Consider the following 25385-nt stretch of genomic DNA (forward strand, 5'->3'; position numbering starts at 1 on the left):
AGAGACAACAAATTATTTCTCAGCACTGTGTGTCAAACTAAAACTCTGTAATCAAACTAAAGACTAAAGGACCAGAGGTATACTAATGTACAAAAGCTAAATACAAGGGAAGATTACTGATAAAAATCCAAAGTGCCAAATGGAAGCCCCTAATAGTGCTATGGAGTAGATTGAAAACAACGAGTAGAAGAGTGTGAAAAACACAAACAAGACAAATAGCTTGATATTACAACGAAGTTGGTAAATTTTTTTTTTTTTAATGCTCTCAACCTAATGACAAATCCATGTCAAAATTCCATCTCAACAGCTTTCAGGAGTAAACTATAAATGGATTTTCCTTTGAAGTTTAGGATCACTGTAATCTTCAGGGATTTGGAAAGTCACTCCATATTTGAATTATATAGAATTAGGCACCCTACACTCTGGAAGGCTTTGAAAGATTTATACTGAAAATCCTCAGCTCCCTCTTTAATCAGTATGCCCAAGCAAATCATGTACCATCACAGCTTGACCTCTGCATCTCTCCTTGGGTTGAGTTAGGGTGTGGCAGACAAGAGTAACACTGTCTCAGACAGAGGGATGCTTCATCCACTGGATGAAGTAGGATGCTGACCCTGTACTATTAGCTCTTGATTTATTTGTGCATGCTTATCCTTATGAGAGTATGGTTATGTATATTGTGTCCAGCAGAGCAATAAGAGCAAGGGCCATCTTAAGGAGTGCAAAAGCATTTTAACTTAAGTTCAGTAGTTGGAATATAATCAAATTTGTTAGTTTTTGAAAATTGTTGGTGTGCAATGGCTTTACTGTGGCCTCCTGGTATGTGAAATGACCTGATGGTTCCCCAGCCTAGATCCTGTTGGTGAGGGTTGTGGATCCCTGGAAGTAGCTTGGCCTTTGTCAGTCTGACCTGCTCAGAGTCAGTAGAGGTCTGAAAATTACTAATGCCTCCTTCTTTGACTCACTCTGTAAAAATAGACATGCTAGCTGAGTCTTTCAGTGAAAATTAATCTTCTCCTAAAGCTAGCTTCAATATCATGTTAATGGGTTTGCAGAGCAGTGCTTCCAAATGCAAGTGATGCTGCAAACCTGTGCTAGGACAACTTGGGGTTTGGAAAGGACACTGTAAGCTCCCAAGCTCAGTTTGTTTCTCTGAGAAATGAGCAGGAGGTCAGCATTCTGGAACCCCAGACGCACATGGCAGCTGGAGCCTGCTGTGCCCTCCTCCATGTCCCTTGCACTTTATGCAGAAATTTCTACTGAACACTGCCCCCGGCAGAGCTGACAGAGATTGGGCTGTTTGCTCTCAGCTGGATACAATGACTGAAGAAAACGGAGAAGATTTTTCTAGGCATTGCAGACAGGCTCTTACTCTGCTTGTGCATTTTATTTAATTGTGTCACGCAGTCCCTCACAGCATTCCCACCTCTCCCATTGCAGTGAAGATTTAGTTTGCTGGCTGCCTGTGCCAAGCAGCCTGCTGACAGACACAGGTCAGTGGGTGAGATAACTAGCCACCCCTCGCTGAGACAGAGGCAAAGAGAAAGACCTGATGAGCTATACATATGTATCTACATGCCAGGTATATTATGCCACTCTGTATGTTTCCTGCTCTAGCCTCTGAACCTCTCTTTTCCATTTTGCTGGCACCTGTCTCTGTTGTTTCCATAGATCTTGCCTGAAGGTTTGCTGTATAAATCTTTATACAAATGAGTTGTTAAACATTATATCGTTGCTAATCGAATATTACAAAGTTTTGTTATAGATATGTTTTCCACCTCTTGACAAGAAGGCCCTTGGATTCCCGCATTTCTGAAAAAGGATGCACTATCTCCTTTTGCTTCTTTCCACATTCCTTCTGTAGTCTTATATGGCCCAATAACTACAATCTTACTTTTCATAATTTGCTCTTGTCCTGAACTTTCTTTTCTTGGATGCATGGTAACTGGAACAGCATTTCTGCCATCCTCAGAGAGCACGTACCAGTCCAGTTTCACTGGCCTCACAGGTTTAACTTTTTCCTGCTTCCAGAGCAGTAACACAAACAGTCTCCCTTTCCTACCACAATCCTCATTATTATCTATACTACATAAGTGTTCAGCCTATGATGGGATTAATTACCTCCCAAGCTGAAAAAAAGGATCCCTTAACATAAAACACCTTCATTACCAAACAGTTAGCTCAGCCAGTGATTGAGAGACCCCTAGGAATTTGTGCCCAGCTTCTGACGAGTTTGCAAAAGCTGATTAAGAAAAGCTAAACTCTACATACTGTGTGTGAGAAATGTCTACAGAGGTTCACACATCTAATCAGTCTGCACCTCTAAAGAGTTGAGAACCACTACAACAGACGAAAGGAAGACCATGATGTGCAAAAGGTGCCTGTTCACCGACCTTTTCCATATCTCCAGTGTCAAGGATTAATTTCCAATCATAGTCCGTTCAGGCTTTAAGAATGAAAATTAACTATTCCATGCCATCTCAGAGATATCCACCTAGGATTGAACTCCTTTTTAAATATGACTGCAAAGACCAAAACATATGGAAGCACAGAATCTGCAGAGCAATCCTGAAGCCACCATCCTCAGATATCACTCAAGTGTTGCAGCTCATGTTTATTTTATTTTACTCAGTTTATTGTTATAATGATTTGTTCCTATGTACCCCTATGTTTTCCCCAGTTGGTTTATCCTCAAGTTGTATCCACTCCTAAAACTACCTTGTTTGGCATTCCCTGCCCCTTGTCCATCATTGTAACCCTCCCCCTTGGTTCCAGCACCTTCCTTGTCAGTCTTACCCTGGGCCAATCCCTAGTTGTTCCACCCCTTTGGAAATCCCCTATTACTCAACACCACATTGGCCCATGTGACCTTTTCTCCTCCCCCTGCTTCCCTCACCGTTTGTAACCCTGTAAGACCCTGCCCTCCACTCCTCCCCTAAGGACCCTTTATTGGTCAATTGTTTGTACCCACCCCCTGGTCTGCCCCCCTATTTAATCCTGAGCACAGCAGTGTACAGGGCTTTTTGCCTCTGAACCCTTCAACCTCAATAAATGCCTTGGAACCTCAGAAGCCGGAAGCCTCCCTTGTCTCCTTTACCCAGCCCAAGACATAGGCCACGTTGAAGATCCACTAGCTCTTAGGGTTCTGCCTCTGGGAAATCTTACCCTGGGGCAGTTCCCCACACCTGGCACAGGACTGGTATGCACCTAAAGAGTGAGCCCAGGCTTTGGTGGCTGTGTCGGCTGGCACCCAATGTGGGGTTTCCCTCAGGGTCCAAAACCTCCAGAGCCACTACTGGACTCTACAAACGTTTTGGAGGTCATCTACCCTGCTGGGAGCAGACTGAGTTTTATTCAGTGGCGCTCCTGGGGACAAAGACAACAAACCCTGCTGCACCAAGGATTGTCTTCAGGACTGGGACCACAACCACAGCACCCAGTCTGGACAGCAGGGTGAGTATCTCCCGAGTAGGAGGGATTTTGCTGGCAGAGACCCTTGTGTGTGTGAGTATGGTGTCCTCTCCTGAGCTGCCTCTGGACCCCTTTTTTTTGCTTTCCTTAAGTTTTCTTTTACTGTTGGTTGTGGGTGGAGTAGTTGGACAGTCTTAATAATGAGTGCTAATCTGACTATCCAGCAAATGAGTATTTATATCCAAGTTATGGGAATACTTGAGGGTGGGGGGAAACTTTTTCCAAATGTATTTTTAAAAAGGGTAATTTCCTGCTTATTCCTCCATTTCCCCTGGGTGTCCCCTTCAAATGTGACCTCCATTACCTTTTGGGATGGAGTCAGGTTAAAATTAAGAAATTTAATGAATCGGGGGACACCTGTGCACAAAAGTTACTTCCTTTACTTGTTCTAATTTGGCTTGAACTGATTGAAAGAGGGGAAGTGGAGAAACTACTACCACCAAATTCTACCCCAGTTACCCCTTCCCTGTCCTCCCGAACCTCTTTCCCTACACCAGGGGAGGCATGCAGAGCAAACCATTCCACGCAGGGTATCCAGGCTTGCCTCAGTCTTCCTGGCTCTCCAGGTCTTCCTCCACCTGCCCTGGCAGTACTGGCCATACTGCCAGGGATCCTCCCCTTCATCCTTTTACCCCAGTTCAAACCCCCAAGTTTGTTAAGTTTGAGGTTCCACCCTATTCTCCTTCCCTTTTCCATTTTCCCCAAAATGGCTGCCAGAGAGCACAAAATGGCAGAGCCCTCATGGTCAGGTCCTTCTCTTGTGCTTCTCCTTCCCATAATCCCTTCTTTCTTCCACCTTCCAACTCTTTCCTTCCTTTAGATCCTCCCTTTCCTCCTCCTTCAGACCGCTCTTCCCCCGCCCTGGCTCTGCCCCCAGAACATCTTCCAAAAGTCCCTGCCCCCTCATGCTGCTGCCCTGCCTCTAGCTGCTCCTCTTCTTGCAGTTCCCACTCCTTTCCAACTTCCAATTCCCACACCCTTCTTCTGGTTGCCATGCCATCGGAACTGCATGTGACAAGCCTGGGAACAAGAACCTGGAATGGGAGGCCTTCCCCACAACCGCTCCTGTTACTTATTGTGGTCAGAGAAGTGTGCTGCCAGAATGGGACCCCTTCTCTTATCTAAACAAAAAAGAACTCTCAAAAGCTCAGAAAGAGTTTGGAAGAGAAAGTAAATACTTCAAAGGCCTGCTGAAGGCCACCCTCTCTTTGAATCTTCTGGTCCCATTTGGCATCAAAGATTTATTTACATGCCTCCTTCCCTCACCAGAGGGAATGTATTCACCAGAATACATGCTGTGAGAGGGAGCACAGAAAAAGTTGCTGCGGGCCATTCGCTCTGAGCTTTTAAGAGTTCAGATGGTGCATTTGATGCTTTTGGCAATGTTATTACAGTGGACCACCTGAGCAGTGACAGGACAGGGGCTCAAGCTAAAGACTATGCTAAGGCCTTGAATCAAGTTATCCTTGAGGAAATAAGGGGAGCTGTGGAGAAGGCTTTCAACTCCCTACCAACATGTGAGCCCCAAATCAGTTTTTCTAATCTTAAACAGCTGGCCAATGAAACATTTGGTAGTTTTTTTAAGAGATTAAAAACACAAATAGAAAAACAAGTTGAAGACCCGAGCCTGCATTGCACCTAGAATTAGCAAAAACCAACGCTAATCCACTTTGTCAAGGTATCATTCTAGGGATACCTTTCAATCTGCCACCCACCTTGATGGACATCATAGAAGCATGCACCAAGAAAGCTGCTGTTGAAAGGCCCAAGAACAGAAGACAACCGTTCATGGACAGGACTGTTGCTGCAGTGGTACATGGCGTCCCACCACCTGTAACCCAGTGACAACCACCAGCGTGTTTCCACTTGGCCAAAGGAGGCATATTATCAGATTTTGCCCAGCAGGAAATGCCTGCAGGCCAGGGCAACTGGACTGAATGGGGGGGTGAAACAACTAATAATTAAAAAAAAACTAAGAGGGCAGCATGAGCCTGCTCTGCGTGCAGATAAAAGTGAAGCAGGTTTCGCAGGGGAAGGGGAAACTGGACAGGACAACTCAACTGGATGTAACAAAACACACTGGACTGACACCCAAAAACAAACTAATAATAAAGTATGGTCTCCTTAATCTCAGTTCTTGTTAACCACCACAAAGAATCATTTTTTCAGGTCCCAGAACTGGACTATGATTGCTGTGGACCCATTGGGTAGAAGATTGATGCCTCCAAGACCCAACTGTAAGTACTTTGTCATCAGAGACACAAAGTACATACTCTGGAGATTGAGATCTCCCCGATTACTATTTTGGGTGGTTTGGAAGAACTCATTCTCTTGGCACGCTGCATCCACATACCCTTCTACACAGGGAAGGGCCAAGCCATCCCCATACCATCAGGAATCCCAGTAGAGCACTCACCAGAAGAAGATATAGGGCATAGGGGGTGCCCAATTGGCTAGAGTTTCAAAGAGCATCGTAGAAACTGAAGGGCCAGACCGGCAATTGGCTACTGTATGCCTGTTCATTGCAGATTATAAGGCTCCCTTGCAGGGGAGGGACACCTTGTTTCAATAGGGGGTATGTATTGAAATCCTGAAAACCCCTCAGGATTTTTAATAGCAGTCACTGTGGAGCGCCCTACTCAAAAACTAGATTGGACTGCTGATTTACCAGTGCAGGTAGATCATGTGGCCACCGAGTGAAGAAAAATTAAAGGCGCTCAACAAGCTCATGGAAGAGCAGTTAGCTCAGGGGAACATCAAGCCCACTTTTAGCCCTTGGAACTCCCCGATCTTTGTCATAAAAAAGCCAGGGAAGGACAAGTGGTGGCTCTTCCACAACATCAGTGAAATAAAGTCATTGTTGACATGGGGACTCTTCTAACCAGGAATGCCTTCCCCTGCGATGCTCCCCCAAAACTGGAATCTGGCCATAGTAGACATCAAAGATTGTTTTTTCAAAATTCCCCTTAACCCTGTCGATGCCCCATGGTTTGCCTTCAAGGTACCAGCTACCAACCGAGAAGCCCCAATGAGGAGATTCCACTGGAGAGTTTTTCCTCAAGGCATGAAGAACTCCCACACTATCTGCCAGTGGTATATTGCCTCATTGTTGTCCCTGCACGTGCCAAAGCAGGAGAAGCCGTCATCCTGCACACTACATGGATGATGTGCTTGCGTGTGCTCCCTATGACAATGTACTCCAGCATGTGCCTGACTAAGTGGTCAATGTTTTGACATCTGCAGCTTTCCCTTTGCAGGAAGAAAAGGTTCAAAGGATGCCTCCTTGGAAATATTTGGGCCTGGAGATCACTGTGAGGACCATTACTCCTCAAAAATTGGCCTTTAACAGTGATCCCAAGACTTTAGTAGACCTGCACTCCCTGTGTGGGACTTTAAATTGGGTCAGGCCTTGGCTAAGCATTACAACTGATGACCTAGCCCCCCTTTTCAATTTATTGAAAGGCGGAGAGGAGCTGAGTTCCTTAAGGTCCCTGACCCCAGAGGCAAAGATCACTTTAGAAAAAGTGGAGACTGCACTGGCAGAGAGACAATCCCACTGGTGCAAGCCAGATCTGCCTTTCAAATTTATGGTATTGGGGCAGTTGCCACACTTCCACGGGTTGATTTTCCAATGGGACCAGGATGAGAGGAACCCTCTTTTGATCATAGAGTGGGTGTTCCTCAGTCACCACTGGTCCAAAAATATCACCAAGCCACAGAAACTGATGGCACAGCTGGTCAGGAAAGCCAGGGCAAGGCTTTGGGAACTGGCTGGTTGCGACTTTACATGCATACACCTGCCAATCAGCCTCTCTGGGGATAAAATGTCTCCTGACAACTTGACAAAGGAACTGTTTGAGCGTTTCCTGTGGAACGATGCAACCTTTCAAATTGCTTTAGAAGCCTACAGTGGACAGGTTTCAGTCTAAACCCCTACCCATAAATTGTTTGCTTCTAAATTCCAGTTGGTACCTAAAGGAAAAAGGAGCCAAACACTGCTCAAAGCTCTGACAGTTTTCACTGATGCATCTAGAGCACACCGTGGGTCAGTAATGACCTGGAAGGATCCTCAGACTCAGCAGTGGGAGACATATGTTGAATATGTTGAGGGTTCCCCTCAAATTGCTGAGTTGGCCAGAGCAGATAGAGCTTTTGAGAAGTTTTCAGAGCCATTTAATTTGGCTACAGATTCAACATATGTTGCAGGGGTGGTGTCAAGGGCCATCCTCAAAGAGATCTGAAACAAGGCTCTTTTTTAATTGCTCTCAAAATTAATATATGCTGTCTTCCACCGGGAGCATCCTTATTTTGTGATGCATCTGAGGTCACATACTGATTTGCCTGGCCTGATCACTGAAGGGAATCAATGAGCAAATTCCCTAGGAGCAGCCACAGCCACTGAATTGGCAAGGCTTCCTGACTTTTTCCAACAAGCGAAGCTGAGCCATCAGATGTTCCATCAGAATGTGCCTGATCTGGTCAAACACTTCCATCTGAAGTGAGACCAGTCCAGAGCCATTGTGGCCACATGTCCTCATTGCCAGCGTTCAGCCATGCCATTGCTGGGCGCTGGAGTCAACCCTCGAGGGTTGAAGAGCAGTGAAGTGTGGCAAACTGACATCACACATGTCCTCGAATTCAGTCAGATGAAATATGTGCAAGTCTCCATTGATACTTTTTCTGGGGCTGTCTATGCTTCTGCCCATGCAGGGGAAAAAGGTGAGCATGCAATTAAACATCTGCTGCAAGCCTTTTCAGTGCTTGAGGTCCCTAAAGAAATCAAAACTGACAATGGCTTAGCTTATATTTCCAGTTTCAACTTATTAATTTAGGCTTTCAACTAATTCCGGCAGAACTGGGGAGTTGAGCATAATTATAGCATCCCTCACTCCTCCACTGGTCAGACTGTAGTTGAGTGAGCCCACCAATCGCTCAAGCGTCTTAGAACATCAATAGGAGAGCAGCAGAGGGCTAACACCACAAGGGAGATTGTGTAAAGCTCTCTTCACCATCAACTTTTTAAATTGCTGTTTTGATAACATGAACCCAGTGGTCAGGCACTTCTCCCCTCATGGCAATCACAGGCTCCAAGAACATACACTTGTGTTAATCTGGGATCCTGAAAGTGGACAGATTGAGAGGCCATACAAACTGGTAACATGGGGTCATGGGTATTCATGCATATCCACACCCCTGGGACTGTGGTGGATCCTACAGAAATGGGGAAAACCGTATGTCCCCAAACATCCTAGCAGGCCGCCAGACAACAAAAAGCAGGTGTCAGCAGTGAACCAAGGAGAAAGAAAGCAGCTCCTCGGTGGAGAAGGAAACCCAAATTGCCCCTTCTACCCTGATTTCCCCCTCCTTTATACGTTCGCTGATAATTTTATATAAAACTGTTCTTTTGTTCATTGCAGTTATCATCATAAGTTTAATTATGTTTTTCATTTTCAAAAAATGTTGTCTGCCGCCACCCAAGTTACCCCTTTCTCCCCCAGTGTTACTATCACTGAATCCTCTACATCTCAACTTCCCTCTCCTTTGTTTCATGACCTGTACCCCAATTCTAAATACCGTTCCAACCTTTCTTTTTGAAAAAGAAAGGGGGAGATGTTGCAGAGCATGTTTATTTTATTTTACTCAGTTTATTGTTATAGTGGCTTGTTCCTATGTACCCCTATGTTTTCCCCAGTTGGTTTATCCCCAAGTCCTATCCACCCCTAAAACTACCTTGTTTGGCATTCCTTTCCCCTTGTTCCAGCCCCTTCCCTGTCCATCATTATAACCCCACCCCTTGTTCCAGCCTCTTCCTTGTCAGTCTTACCCTGGGCCAATCCCTAGTTGTTCCACCCCTTTGGAAATCCCCTATTACTCAACACCACATTGGCCCATGTGACCTTTTCTCCTCCCCCTGCTTCCCTCACCGTTTGTAACCCTGTAAGACCCTGCCCTCCACTCCTCCCCTAAGGACCCTTTATTGGTCAATTGTTTGTACCTACCCCCCTGGTCTGCCCCCCTATTTAATCCTGAGCACAGCAGTGTTCAGGGTTTCTTGCCTCTGAGCCCGCCAAGCTCAGGAAGTTGTTTGGAACCTGAGAAGCTGAGAGCCTTCTTCGCCTCCTTTACCCAACCCTAGACATATACCACATTGAAAAGCCACTAGCTCTTAGGGTTCTGCCTCTGGGAAATCTTACCCTGGGGCAGTTCCCCACACGTGGCACAGCGCCAGTGTGCACCTAAAGAGCCGAGCCCAAGCTCCAGTGGCTGTGTCGCTCAAGCCACCAATTCAGCCAATACACATTTAACTAGCCTTTGGGCAAAGCCTACACTGAATACTACTGTTGATTCTTTACTATCTGAACATTTCTGATGGTGGCAAACTATTTCTGAAGGCAGTTATCTGCAAATAACCAACTGCTGAGTACATTAACAGAGATCAACAAGTAGCTGCTGAACTGTTCTGCTCTTCAGGCTGAAGAGAACTCTTGAAATTCTGCAGTTGCTTGCCATATGATTACTCTGGATCTTGAAAGAACGGTTCCACCTTTAACGTAAGAACAATGAGCTTTGTATAAATAAAGTTACTAATTCTTTGGGGGTTTTGTTGTTGTTGCTGTTGTTACTTTCACTGTCATAAGTCATGTGGAAATACCTTTGATATCATAAACCACAAACTGGAAATCAGATATCTAGTTTAGAAGATAAGCAGAACCTGAAATGATCCTGACAACACAGGTGAATGATGCAAAAACTTCATCATCTCCTTCATTCTCAGACCAGACTGCACACAAAGTGATTCTGGTTTTGGGGGCCTCCAGATTCTTCAAACTTTCTGGGTACCCAAAACATTTCACTGGTCCGCTGCCCCCCTGATTACGAGGAGGACTATGTGTTTCCTAACAGATGCATGGCTAGAACTGGTGATTTATGCAAGGGGCTCGGTTTTGTAGAGCACTTTGCTCAACTGAAAGTAGCTCAACTTGTTAATATTATTTGCTTAGGAGTTTACATGTTAAGCTCTTAGATACTGTGTTCTATTTTCAAGACAGATTAAACAGATCTATTCAGAGGGATTCAGAAATTAAAGTTTCAAAGTAAAATGAGAAATCATTTATTAAAGAGTAAAATATGGGCAGTAATATGAGATTTCTACATTGCATAGCTAACTAGCTGAAGGAGAGATGATCCTGTTTGTAATGGAAAAATTAAATCCTGGGCTGGAGGGAATTTTATCCATGAAGAAGGTATAAGGGGAAAAAAAGGGTACACTTCTAAAATTTGCTGAGGCATTCTTTGTAGAAGAAATCCAGAGTGGGGTGTCATATAGGAGCTGTGTAACCTTGAAGATTTAAGCAATAGAGAGAATTTAATGGAAGACAAGATAGATTATGCCTATAAAGATACTCTATTACAGAAAAAGTTTCTGTTAAAAACTGGTATCATATCACCCCTATTAGAAATAAGAAAGAAGAGATAAACTTGGATATACTAGATGAGTGCATGGTGACTGTGAAGTGCCAGTATGTTGTGGCAACAGAAAGACCCCCAGAGGAATCTGAGAATATACTAATATTTCCAGCAGGGTCAAGCTCCAGTAAGGAAAATTCACCCTGGTAGACTTACCAGTGCCAGACTTTTATTCCACAGACACTGACCCAGGATTATATGGGTATATATCTACCTGAACAAACTTCATGCAGAAATTAAAAGGCTTCTAACTTTTGGAGAGGACTGGATTTCTGCTATCACCTCTGAGTTAAAGAAGGGGAAATAATAAACACCTCAGTTATTTTTAAGATGCAATGATCAGTTCTACAGCAGGATTACTCAGAACTCTATAAGGTCAGTGTTAGGAGGGGATTAGGCTTAATACTAAATGTTCATCTGTATTCTCTACCCCTTGGTCTATACATCACCATACATATTTACAATTGCTGCCTCCTGCTGCCTTCAGTCCTATTGCACGTGGAACACTCGGCAGAAGTGATCCGGTCGTCAAATTCAAATAGTTTAGATAGTTTCATCAGCTCTCATCTTACACAGCACCTGTGTTCCACCAGAGATAGGAGGACACTGAGAAGAAGAATCATCGGAGCTACACAAGTGTTGGGGGTTGATTCTTCCCCTTTTCTTTCTGTGGAACTTTTCCCATTGTTATGCTAAGTATGTGTGGCTACACCCTAGCTCAGATAGCCAAGGTAACAGTTTTCTCTCGCAGGGGTGGGGAGAGGGGGAACATCGGAAAAGGAGAGGTGGCACAGGGGCCTGGGCTCTCTCGCTCTCTCGCTCGCTCTGGAGTCGGAGGAAGGCGGCCGGTGCTGCTGCCTACCACCCTCCCCGCCATCCCAGCGCCGGGAGCCACGTTCCTGCTGTCAGACATCGCTCTGCTGCCTTCCCGCTTCATCCTGCTGCCTCCGGGCACTCTGCCGAGCACCACGACCGACACCGTGAGGGGGGAGTGGCTCCTCCATCCCTCTCAGCCCTGGGCCGCTGCCGCCATCACCCAGCGCCTTCAGCTGCGCGGGCCCTGCCCTGCCCACAGCACCGGGAACTGAGCGCAGGGAGAGGGCCTTGGCCAAACGGGACTGGAACTGAGCTACACTGCTCTGGTCTGTTGTCAGTTTTTATAGCTGTTGTTGTTTCTGCTGTTTACCTTGTTAGACATATTAGTAAAGACCTGTTATTCCTATCCCCATATCTTTTGCCTGAACGTCTCTGATTCCAAAACTATAATAATTGGAAGGGAGGGGTTTGCTCTCTCCATCTCAGGGAAGGGGCTCTTGCCTTTTTCTTAGCCAATACCTGTCTTTCAAACCAAGACAATAAGAAATTAATATTGGTAGGACTGGCTCAGGAGCATGGGACCCATTTGATGCATATCCTCTGATATTGGCTCAGTTTGTCAGAGCATGTCAGTAACACCAAAGATGTGGGTTAGGTCCCTGTATGAGCCATTCACTTAAGAGTTGGACTTGATGATTCTTGTGGGTCCTTTCCAGCTCGCAATGTTCTGTGATTCTGTTATCTCTATTAGTGTTTAGCACAGGTCAGTGACACATCTATGAAACAAACCTCCTGATTGTACCAATTTAGAAATGTTTGACTGTGTGCAGAGCTATACAAGCATGAACTGGATTCATTTCAGATACAACTAAACCAGAGGATGCCATCTAGAAGTACAGGGATCCTCTCCCATCATAACCACTGTTGAGTCCTTGAGACCAGAAGAGCCTGGTACAAACTAATCTGCAGCAAATCTCCAAATGTGAAGAATGGGGCTGGGCTGCTGGATCCACAGCACCAACTGATTTGCTTTATAGATTTATTCCTGTTGCACCACAGTATTCTTACGTAGATAAACCTGCTTATTCTTAGAAGTTAGAAATTACCATGTCCCTCATAACACAAAATCTATGTAAAACTGATATATTTTTAGTCCTTTCTTAGCAGTTCTTTACTATGCCTACTACAAATGTCCTGCAAAGTGTTATCAAAGTACTTACTATCAAGTCTATTGAAAATTGTTCTTTTTATTTTATTTTGTGGGAAGAGTTTAGATAAGAAAGCCTGATGGATCATGCAAATAGGGATTCCATGGGAACAGCCTTTTCTCAAATGCGTTTCAAAACCCTCCTCTGGAAACCTCAATATGTGAATTTCAGATCAGTGTGCAGTCCTACCAGAGTTCATGTTCACAGATCTAATGTTTAGATCTACAAATGTTCTTATCAGACAGTGTTGTCTGATCTCTGCTGTTCCCTATTTCTGCTTCTTTCTTTCAGCCTCCTTTCGGAACTGAAAGAACAAAACAACAACAAATCTATTTTATACACTGTTGGCTTTGGAAATTCAGAGGTAATCTTCCCCGTATCAGACCGTTTCTGACTGCAAACTCTGATCTTCCAGCTGATAGGGTCTAAAATTAGGGTGAATTCCATATTGCTCAAAATGGGCAAACATATTTACCCTGGGTCATTTGTTATTTCTGCCCGATGCTGTAGAATCACCAGGAGATGACTGCACAGTATGCATTGCTGAATTATGCAGATTAACACGTGAATTTAGGCAATAAGCAAACACTACCTTGCTATTGTGAATTTAATATTACAACTGTTTTAGCACTTTTCTGTCTTTCATCTGCTTACTTTAAAAGCAGCAGTATTTGTTTGCCCTGACATTGTAATACCCTCATAATCTTAAACCATAATGCCAATAAACCACCACTGACAGTGTAATGATTCACATTACCATATCATTATAGATGTAAAAGTCAGTCCCACATACTTCCTACAACATCAGTATTGGTGAAGCAGCCATTAAGATGTCAGTGGTAGAGCAGAGAATCACCATTACAAGATTAGTCAAGATAATAAAACATTGCTAAAGGTAGCTACAGGGCCATGCTTAGCAGCTGTTTTCAAATATAAACCTCACAGCAGTTTAAAAATAAATTAGTCAAATGGTTGAATCCACATTAAGAACTGATGTTTATGTCAGCAAAAAGAAGAAAAGTCCAATTTAAGACTGTCAGAGTTTGGGGATTTCTTTAATGTCTGTTGTGAAAAGGCATATTTTAAATGAGTGAAAAATTGAGGGACAAGAATTTTGCTCACTTCAACTGTAAATATCTTGCCTTTTGTTGACAGCAATGGAAAAGCTGTGCTTAAAATGAGAATGTACCCAGGTTGCATGTAAGTTACTTTAGCTGAATCCAGTGGTGAAATATTTACACATGGGGATTTATATTCTAGAGCATACACAACATATTCAGGCCTTTTGTGGCCATTAGTATAATTCAAAGTCATATCAGATTAATCTTTTGCATTAATTCTTTTTTTAAAGCAACATAATACCAAGCAGAAAATGATAAGTAATTAATAAAGATTCTGGCAAAAATAAGTTACTTTAATTTGGAAAACATAGAGGATGGATAGTGGCAGGCTCAAATGTGAGTAAGGAAATAGAAAACACACAGCAACAGAAATATACTAAAATAAGAGCATTTACTTCAGCAGCAGCTTTCATTTATGGATATTGCCTTCATGAACGTGTTTATATTATGTTATACAAACATGATCATATTGCTACATTTCTTTATATCTTGTACATAAAAATCAGAGGTGACTCTTCTTAAGTGAATTTTAGCCATCAGAGATGGTGTGCAAAACCAGTACATTGTCATAAAATTCAGATAACACAAAAGAAAGCTTTGTTTCCTCTCTATTTTTTTAACTAGTCTTCAGGACTAGATCATGGACCTCTCATCGTTATTGTTTGGCCTGTATCGAAGCAGGAAGCACCCTAGCTTCACTTACATTTCTTAGATGGGTAAGTACTTGGCAAAGAAGTTCTTGAAATTGGCCTTTCATCTGACAGCATGCAATAAGGTCAGCATGAAGCACCATTAATACATAGTGCTCAGGGCTCCCTTTTAACAAAAGATTTTGTTGTCCAATGGGAAGTTTGACAAAGCCGAATTTTTAACTCTCTTTGAAAATTCTTCATAAACAATAGAAACTCTGTTGGAAAAATTTTTTCAAATTGTTTTTCAAACAGCCACAGTGAAACTGGAGTGACTAATTTTCAAATGCTTCATGGATTGGTCAATTTTCCAGTGAGGGTAGACAAGGCAGCAGAAGTAATTTTGACCCTGTATCTCAGATGATACAATTTTTGTGCTTCATTAAAATGTGTTGTAACTATTTTTTTAACATGATCTAAATTCTGTGCAGGAGCATATAGTCCTCTCTTTAGATGCATGGTAGTTCTGACCTTGGCTCAGGATATAAGAATGGAATATGGTGGTCTTTGATCATATCTGAACACACACTTGTGCATGTGACCATCTGTATGGTCATATATCCTGCTGAATGTATATTTAGCAAGAAAGGCAAAAAAGACATCAGGGTTAATTATTTATCTATAAGAAGCAGAAAGTTGTATTGGTCAGATATTTATATGCACGACTTTATTTTTGTTATCTTAGAAATAATACCAAAATTGCCATTAACATACAGTGCTCAAAGTAACACCCATGTAGGTTATTCTTTTTCAACTCCAAGCATCTTAACTTTTACCAGTATTGAACTGACAAGTTTCTCAGTTCAATCACTGCCACCACTGAAGGCATTGTAACATTTGCCTTCCTCCTGGTGAGGAGCTGACACTTGTTGGGTGCAAACTGCCTGGCAAAAGTGCTTTATCACTCCCCTCCTCAGCTGGACTGGGGAGAGAAAACAATGAATGGTTTGTGAGTCAGGATAAGGAAATGGAGGGATCATTCAGTTAGCATCACAGGCAAGACAGACTTGACTTTGGGAAAATAATTTAATTTATTGCCCAACGAATGATGAGTAGAATAATGAGAAATAAAACCAAATCTACAAATACCTCCCCCACGCCAATCCCTTCTTGGGGTTATCTTCACTACCTCCCTTGCTCTCCCTTCTCTCCTCAGTGGTGTAAGGGGACAGGGAATGAGGGCTAAGATCAGTTCATCACACGTTGTCTCTGCTGCTCCTTGACTCCTCACGTTCCCTGTTTCAGCATGGGGTCGCTCCCACAGGAGACAGCATTCCACACTTTTCCAACGTGAATCTTTCCTATAGGCTGCAATTCTTCACTAATTGCTCCACTGTGGGTTCCTTCTATGGAGTGCAGTTGCTCAGGAACAGGCTGCTCCAGCATAGGTCCCCCACTAGATCCCAAATCCTGCCAGAAAACCTGCTTCAGCATGGGCTCCTCTCTCCATATGGCCACAAGTCCTGCCAGGAGCCTGCTCCTGTGTGGGGTTCCCATGGGGTCACAGCCTCTGCTGTTCCCCCTCCTTCTCCACTGACCTTGGTGTCTGCACAGTTGTTTCTCTGAAATATTTTCAGTACTCTCTTTGGGCGCAATTACTCCTGTGCAGGAGCATTCTCCCCCTCCTGAATCTGTTATCCCAGTGGCACTACCACCGTGCCTGGTGGGCTCAGTCTTGGTCATCAGTGGATCCATCTGGAGCTGACTGCCATTGGTGCTCTCTGACACGAGGGAAGCTTCTGGCAGCTTCTCACAGAAGCCACCCCATAGCCCACACACACACACACACAGAGCCATCAAAACCTGGCTAAGCAAACACAACACACTCCTTCAGTCAGTGATCCCATTTAGGCACAAAGGGCTTCAGACGCTGCATTGTGAAGGGCAGTTAACCACTGAAGGTCAAACAGATTTTAATACAGGGTCCAACTCTTCCATGATATCCTTCCAAAAGATAAACTGTCTAAACACTTTTCACAAGTGTTTTGCAAAATACGTAAGACTTAACAGCATGAATTCCAGGTTTCTGCAGATATCAGGCATATAAACTGTACTTATAAATCATATTACCTGATGGATGACCTTAGCAAAGTAGCCTTTCATTTAAGAATTCATAAAATTTGAGACAATTAAAAAGTATGATGAAGGGCTTTTAGATCTTTGACAGGTGGAATATGTGTACTTTGGAAAGAGATTATCTTTTAAAATATATTACTAAATTTTATGTATGAATGGAATAAACTAGCTGGTATTGCTTAGAAAGTTCTGGCAGGACTTTTTATTTATATTTCTTTAGATGACTGAATGCTCAGGAAATATACCCACAAAGTTTTAACACTTAAATAACTGTCATCATGTCCTAAAGTAGTAGTTAAAATAATTAAGTACCTTTCAGGAGACTTTATGATGAAGTGTTGCTGGATTTTGGAGAAGGTGCTTATGAACCATGCCTACTCTGCCGCTCTGAAGCAGCACAGTGTCTTCCTGTTTGTGAAATCTGAGGATGATGAAGGTTTCTATAGGTCAGCAGTGGGCTTAGTTGATATGAGATAATTGCAATGGATGTTGGAAGAAAAATCAGTGTAGCTGAGTAAGGCTATGCAACAACAGAGAGCACCGAGTTCATCTGTACTTCTGTTCCTGGCACTCGTCCTGTAATGGCAAAGGGTCCCTTTCCCTCCCCATATGTCTTCATAGCTATTTTTTCAACTAGGCAGAATTTTGTCAGCTTTTCCACTCTTTAAACATTGTCAGTTAGTGCTAGCCAGACTTCACAGTTAATTGTATTCTAATCTACCCAATTAGTCCCCTATTCCCACAAAGACTTACACATGTGGTTAATTTAAAGTTTCACGCAAGTGTGAAACTCTGCTGTGCCTGAGCCTGTCTGCTTCTAATGAGTGTAAAACCAAATGCTTTTTTTTTCTCAAATCCCTCCTCAAGAGCCAAGCTTTCTCTTGGCCTTTCATCATTAATCTCAGCTCTAGTTTTATGCACTCTCTCACCCATGCCTGATTATTAAACCTAATAAAACAAAGTGAAAAACAAGTCCAAAATAAAAGCCAAGTGGAAGCAAATTACCTGATGGTCATGCTTTGTAAATAATGAGTATTTCATGAAACAAATCCCCTTTCTTTTGTTTTCTCTTGTTTCCTTTCCTCTTTCACCCCCACTGTGACCCTTCTTAGCCAATGTAATTCATTGTGTTGTCTGTTTTGTAAGCATCCTAGGGCTGGGATCTTGTAATCTCTACAGTCTGCACAGCACTATGCACCTCAGAGGAGTGTGTAAATATTAATCAACACATATTCACATTCAATGGAATCAAAAGCCCTAATTTTATGAATCAATAACACTATGTCTCACTGGGTATGAGACAGTAGTAATCCATGGCCAAGAAATTTAATCTTTTTGAAAAGTAGTTTCAAATTTCAAATAGAACTTTCATGAACAGTATGAAAAATACATGCAAACAGACAAAGATACAGACATCTAGTAAAGCACTGGTTTGCTATATGAGCAGTGTTTATTGACTTTCATCCACAGAAAAAAAAAAAAAAAAAGCTGTCAACTTCTGGTCCTCAACCTGCTCCCGGTGATATTAAACTCTGCTTGGAAAAGTTTTCCTAAATGACCTTTCCAAAAATTTGGAAACTCTTAGCCTATCATTTCTCCCCTTCTCTGCCATTCCCTTAGTAGTGTTCAAGCATTACAAATATGTTAATAAAAAAAACCCTCTAGAAATTAGAAAACAAGGTATTTATGATACTTCTGTGCAACCTCAGTTTATCCTTCCTCCTGCCTGTGTCTCATGCTGCAAGCTTCAATTGCAAGACCTTGCTCTATGATTTTTCCAACTCCTGGAAGCCGAGAGGAGGATTTTTACAAATCAATCAACTAGTGAATGCAGACAAGGTGTTGAAGCTGATGGTAAGGATCATACCTGCATTACAGGATGTCTAGCATGACCAGACTAACAAATGAATTACAGTCCTTTCAGGTAAAATGTATATTCTTTCTTGCCCTGATTCACTATTATCCTCTGCACTGCATGGACTCAGGGCCTTCTGGAAAAAACCCTGCCTCTGACTGTGTCATTGTTAGCCTAAGCTGTTAGCAAATTTTCAAGGGTTTGGTGGATTGTTTCTCTTAGTAGCAGAAGAAATCAAAGAGGGAAACAGATATTTGTCTAAGTTTCTCTAACAGGACAAAAACAAGACTTTTGTCCTATTTTGCGTGATGCACGATCAAATATATATTGCAGCCTGCTTTCCACTCTGCAATGTGTTCCCTAAATATCACTGCTAATTTTATACCAGAGTGATGTAGTGTTTTACTGGCTGACTCTAACTTGTCTTTTTTTTCCTTTGTGGAGGAGTTTCTTAAGCTAGGCATAGTGGAGTCTATCCGTTCCTATTCCTGATGCAGCCTCGTCCCTGGCACTGAGCAGGGACAAGTTTGACTGCAGCCCACAGGAGCTGGAAGTACATGACATCTCCACACCAGTTGTCTGCAGGACTTTCCAGCTGTTCCCAAAGTTACTTAGATAGGTACAAGGGAACCCAGGCAAGAAAAGCAATACATAGGAGAAAAGGAGAAATTCCCAATGCTCATGCGCTGGGGCTGGTGAAGTGTGTGCTGGGAATTTTTTGTACAGTTGTGTGCTCCTGCTCTTCTTTGTACTAAATCTGAATGAAAGAGATCTTTCATATTGACCACCAAATTAGATAAATGTGCAACAGAGCTGATATGCTGTGGTGTGTCCAGGCAGTAGATGCTAGGAGACATTTCACTAGTTACTCAAGCTTACAAAGGCAACCGTAGAGTACCTGCAAAGCAGAACTCAAAAGAAAATTAGAAGGTTTACACATTATCACCATTTTTTCTGGTTTTGAACATGTAGCACATAATTAATCTCCTTTTCTTACTTTTATCTTTGCAGTAAACAATCTGTCCTGTTCTTATTTTGTACTGCATTGTTCTCTCAAGTCTTCATTATGCACACTCAACACTCACCTGCTACAAAAATTTCTTTTGAGAATACTGGATACATGAACTAAGAAACACTGGAGTAAACACTGTTTCTAGGTGTAAAGAACACATATTTTTTCACCTGTCTCTCATAAATCCCTTCTCCTGAAATGGTGAACTGTAAAACAAAAAACGCTCTTGAAAGTGTGGTACCATATATCAGATTGTTGGCTGTATTTGGTTATTTTCTGGAAATTTTAACTGGAAAGAATTTGAGGAGGCAAAGAGATTGTTGCATTTGCTGGACTTCAGATATGTGGCAACATACGGGAATACCTACACAGTAGCTTCACCTGACTAGCCAGAAATCTGGCAGCCCCAGGGTCTACCAAGTTAATGACATGTGTGGTACACAGATGGTTCATGTACCTACAGAAAGTTTGATGTGAAGTGATAGTGTTAGAGTAACGATACATAGATTTAGACCATGAAATCCCTCAGACACGCAGCAGCCACATTTGAGATCCTCTGGTTCAATGTCTGCCAGATTTGAAGATAGAATTGAGTTCTGGGGTACAACAGTACTGTCTCCTCTATTTATTCCACAAAGGAACAAATAAATTTTTCTATTTTTTTTTATTAATGAATAAAGCTTCAGTAAGTCTTTTCTCACTCCCAGCATAATACAATTAAACATCATGTCATACTGTTACAGGTCTGCCCCAAGGGAAGTTAATTTTCTTCTTAGCCTGTATGGTGTTAAGCTTTGGATTTGTAGCTAAAAAAATGTCCAGAACTCACTAATGTTTAGACAGTTATTGAGGAGTGCTTCACAGCATCAAGGCCTTCTCTCTTTCCTGCTCTGCCCTCTCATTGCTCTGCAGTGGGTAGCCTGGGGTTGGACAAGAATTTAGGAAGGGACTTGGCTGTGACAACTGACCCAAACTGGCCAAAGGGATATTCATGCCATGTAAGGTCATGCTCAGCAATGGGTTAGAGTAAAAAAGGGGTGCAAGGGCTTTGGCTTTCAAGGCTGATGTTGCTCAGAGGCTGGCTGGACATTGTTCTGCTGGTGGGAGGTGATGAGTGGTTATTGCCTTTGTATCACTTGGTTTTGCCTGGTTTTTTTCACATATTGAATGTCTATATCTTGATCTATGAGTTTTCTTGATTTTTCTCTTCTCATTCTCTCCCCTGCCCTGCTGGGAAAGGAGAGTGGGTGAGCAGTTGTGTGGGAGCTTTGCTGCTGTCTTTGAATGCTGGGGGCATTCTCAGCAGGTAACTATGTGAGTCTGAATAGCTTCAGTGGCAGAAGATGACTGCCTCTAAGGCATGTATTTATTTACTTTTAAAGTTCCCAGGATCTTTAGGCTCCCTTGATTTTCTTTGTGATCTCAATCATGAAATAAGTTTTTATTCAAGACTGTGTCCAGGATCAATCAACATGTAGTTTACTAGGAGATTCCTACTGAAACTTTTCATTTAGTAGCACTAAACATACCATCACTTTTTGGAATGAAAATCAGCCTCTATGAAGGCAGTAGAAGTTTTGCCATTGATTTCAACAGTATAGCTTTCTGTCTTTTCATATAAAAGAAGCTCTTACTGCAGAAAGGAACTGAGATGCTGAGGCTTGGTGTGGATCCTGATTGATCTCCCAATCCTTTGTGCAATCACCCAGGTGGTGGAGCTCTGCTGCAAGTCCAGGAATGAGGATGAATTCCACTCACCTCCAAAAGAGAACAAGGATAAAGCAAATGCCTGGAGGATTTAAAGTCTTTAGGGACCAGAAGCGTTCATTCTTGTTATTTCTCTTAGCTGCTATTGTAAGGTTTCCTTCACTGTGAGACTGATGAAATTGCCACTGAATGTCACTAGCAAAACTGCAAGTGACTTGTTAGCCAGAATACAATGGAAGGTTAATGTTGTTATCATTACATTATATAGAAATGAATTTTGAAGAACTTTTTGAAAAATATGTGCTCCCTCTGGACTGTCACCTAGTCTGAAGTTCCAGCTTTCAGCAAATAACACAGAATGACAGCTTCAGAAGTGTCTTACTAGCTCCCATTTCAAGGGATGTCATTTTTGCCTTCACTGTGCCTGTTAATACGCCCTGACTTCAATAGGCTTTGCACATATCCTTGTGGTGATAAAAGCAGCCCTACCACCAATAAAACACCAAAGAGAGAGCTTAGTGACAGCATGTAGGAGAAGTTCACTGTTACTAATTAAACCCACATTTTCAGTGTTGAGGTCTTGCTGCCTCACCAAGTGCATCATAGGACTGTCTGGAGAAAGAAATTACAAAGAAAAATATTTAATTGGAATTTGCCAAAAGTTCCCCCAGCATACAATTTTTCATAGAATAACTCAAAACCAAGAAATAACTGAAGGTTTGAAGGGCATGTGTTCTTGGACAATAGTGCTAGTGCATTGCATGCTGGCAGTAACTGTGTAAGGGCAACTGTTTTTCACTTTCCCTGCCCCATGTCAGTTCAGTGTACATGAAAAAAGAGATTTTTGAAGAACGTTTTTTAAGTTACTGCTGCTCAGAGTCTCTGGAGTAGGAAATTAGCATTGCAAATAGAGATCACATTGCTGGAGATCCTTTCCATCATGTCTTCAAGCATGATGTTCCCCCTACACACTCATTGTTCATATCCTCTATTTTGCTCATTTGCCTGCCTGAGAGTCACAAATATTCAATTATACTCTTTGGACATGCAAATTCACAGATTTCTTCATTTGTCTTGCTGGACAATGAAGTTCTTTTCCTGAGCTAAGTATTCACACACCTCTTACCTTTGGGGCAATGTCTGTATCTGTGACAGAGAGATCAGGAGTCTTACCACTCAGCCTTCTAACTCTTGCATTGCGCCAAAAGGATAGTCAGCAATCTTTTTGAGAGCAGATTAAGAAGTAAGAAGCTTAAGTGAATCTTGGAACATAACCTTCAGTGCCCTGCTAGTATGCTTTGAAACGGGTCTCAGTGTATATTTTCAATTATATATTTTTTAAAATTCAATACACAGAGTGGTCTGTTTCCTTACACATAAGCAGATACCTTCTGCTGATGAGAATAGCAGAGGCATGAACAACATCTGGGTCATAGGCACTAGGAATCTTCTGGGTCCTCAGCACTCCCAGCTGTGTTGCTCACCATTCTAGCACTGCCAACAAAAACTCAGAAAGTATTTCCACTTCATTCTCTGCTTTTGCTTCAGAAGAGTAATGAACCTTTTTTCAGTCAAAGCTAAATATTTTACTGTGGATGCAAATTTTTTGCTAATGAATGAATAGCAAACATACATTTTTCATTTGATAAAGACATGCACTTAACGTTGTCATTTAAAAAATGTATATTCATATAGCCATTTAAAAATAACCAGCACCATTGTCATAATTATCTTTTCATATGTTCTGCAGTGCCAGCAATTAACTATGAATGTAAATGTAATCAAGCACACTACCACACTTTTAACAAGTAAGGCAGTTTCTGTAACTCAGTTGTGCTAGTAATGGTCTGTAGTTTGCTCTTAAGGAAGGTTAAGGGGAGTCTTTTCCCAGCTAACAAGTGTGTTGGCTCACCAGCACACCACATTGCCCCGAGTCTGTTGAAACCTGTGGAGAAGACTTGCTCAAAAAAAGTCATCCAACTCCAACTAAGGGAAAAAAATGAGTATTTGTGTGTGTCTTCTCTCACAGACTTGGGGAGTGGAGGAATGTCTGAAAGCAGTGTGCAAGAATTGACTTCTTTGAGGAGGTAAAAAGGAAGTTCCCCCACACCTCTGTGAGCACACGTGCTGTGTATGTTACTACATCACACAATGTAATTGCAACCTTTTCTGTATATATCCCCTTCCCCAATCTCTTTGGTTCAGCCTCCACCTGTCAGATGAGAGAAGCTTTTCCTAATGGTCTATATGTTTGAGAAAAAAACCCAAAACCATGTGCACAATAGGAAACAGGACATGTGATCAAAACACAACTTACTGTGAGTGAATTATTTCACTTTGGTCTTGCCCCAGCTCCCAGCCCTCCTCATGTCTCTCACAGTGCCTCTTGTTTCTCTCAGATTCTCCTTGCTTCTCCTGCTTGGAGGAGACCACAGGTCTTCTCAAAACCCCTAAGATTGCATATTAACAAAAAGATATTATAAATATAAATGGTGAATTGCATAGGTATCATAGATACCATTTCCGTAGTATGTATTGGGAAAATGAAAGGATTTTCTTTCAAAATCTATTCAGTGTTCTCACAAAATGCACTGGTGAGAGTCCTATTATCCTTCAGAAAAGGCATAAGACAACCAAGACTGGAGTACACAGGCCTGTGCCTCAAACAAAACATGCTGTAGAACGACTTGCTTCGGGTTTGAAATGAAACTCTCTGGAGTCCCTCAGGTACTCCATATTTCTGCTGTGAGAAGGGCATGTCAGCAGCCATGTAAGCACATTTTCCCTAAAAAAGGGCCAATACAACTGCCTCAGTGAAACCAGGCCACCAGACACCTGTCACTTGGTAACAGTCTTTGGAGCAGAATAGGACTGGACATGCTGCTGGATTTTAAGCAGTGGCCTGAGGGTAGGAGCACCCTTGTGTCCTAGTATTTGGTATTACTTTTCATTGATTTGACAGGGAGACCGTGCTCTGCTCTGACATACTGAAAAGCAAAGACCATGTGAGAAGTTTCACCATTGAATACCTCCCACAGGAGTCTAAGGACCCAAAGCACTTGATTAGGCATGGCCAGCCTTCAAGTTCCAGTAATGCAAATCACTGCAAGGAGGAAATTATGCAAACTGATTATGTCACTTATTATGAACACATTGATCTCTGTCTGTGAGGTCAAGATCATCATTGACTAAATTGTTCTTTTTCTATTGGTCAGCCAGGTTTGCTGATCAGAATATTCACTGCATCTCCCACAGCTCACAGGGGTCATCAACAAGGTCACTGACAGGTGCTTCTCAGCTGGAGACAGATGACAGAATTCCTCATAAATATCTTCCTCCAAACGCATGTAACAATTTTTCATGGTGGATTTTTGCTTCTGCCTGATGAAAACTTTACTGTGTCAGCACCAGCTGGACCAAAGACTTCAATTCAGATTTTACTTCTTTGGAGCAGCAAGGAGAATGCTTTTGTGCACCCCTGCACCCACTATTTTCAATCGGCTCTGGAAGCAGACACAAGAAACACAACTTCTCCACTGTCATGTCTCCCTATTGGGAAAAGGAGGAATATATCACTTAACAAAAGGTTATTCAGGCAGATTCTCAAACTGAGTCCTGTACTTTTGAGATTAAGGCACTGGCAGTAAAGAACATCTTCTCAATACTGTCATACACAAAAAAAAATGGTACAGGAATGATACCTGTGCCTTAAGAAAAGAAAAATAAAAAAGAACAAGTAGCTTACAAATACTGACTCCACAACAGTTTCTTGCATGATAAAAAAAATGCCTAAAGAAATAATGAGGGGAACAGTATCTTCTTTTCTTTAAACTTACTCCTGGTGTAGTGACAAGGCACAATATCATTAATATTATTTTTCTTTAATGGTTTTGGATCATTAGTTGTCATCATAGTAGATTGCACTAACTAGTTATGCACTTAAATGTATGTAACTGGAAGCAT

General features: G+C 42.3%; 1 protein-coding gene across 1 annotated transcript; it reads left to right on the top strand.

Moving 5' to 3' along the window:
* The first annotated feature begins 2612 nt into the window (after window positions 1-2612).
* On the top strand, window positions 2613-10067 carry LOC148223675 (uncharacterized). Its single transcript, XM_088165543.1, has 3 exons — window positions 2613-3453; window positions 5641-5708; window positions 6473-10067. The coding sequence occupies exons 1-3, from the start codon at window positions 3254-3256 to the stop codon at window positions 6703-6705; spliced, it is 501 nt and encodes a 166-aa protein (XP_088021669.1). The 5' UTR covers window positions 2613-3253; the 3' UTR covers window positions 6706-10067.
* Window positions 10068-25385: the final 15318 nt, after the last annotated feature.

The sequence above is a fragment of the Sturnus vulgaris genome, chromosome 5, assembly GCF_052056855.1.
Source record: "Sturnus vulgaris isolate bStuVul1 chromosome 5, bStuVul1.hap1, whole genome shotgun sequence".
In the NCBI taxonomy this organism is placed as follows: domain Eukaryota; kingdom Metazoa; phylum Chordata; class Aves; order Passeriformes; family Sturnidae; genus Sturnus; species Sturnus vulgaris.

Excerpts from the sequence above, each read along its gene's own strand:
- LOC148223675 (XM_088165543.1), top strand. The coding sequence starts at position 3,254 with ATGTGGGGTTTCCCTCAGGGTCCAAAACCTCCAGAGCCACTACTGGAC. Across the intron at positions 3,454-5,640 it reads CACCCAGTCTGGACAGCAGG|GTCCCAGAACTGGACTATGA; the intron begins GTGAGTATCTCC and ends TCATTTTTTCAG. Across the intron at positions 5,709-6,472 it reads GATGCCTCCAAGACCCAACT|GTACCAGCTACCAACCGAGA; the intron begins GTAAGTACTTTG and ends TTTGCCTTCAAG.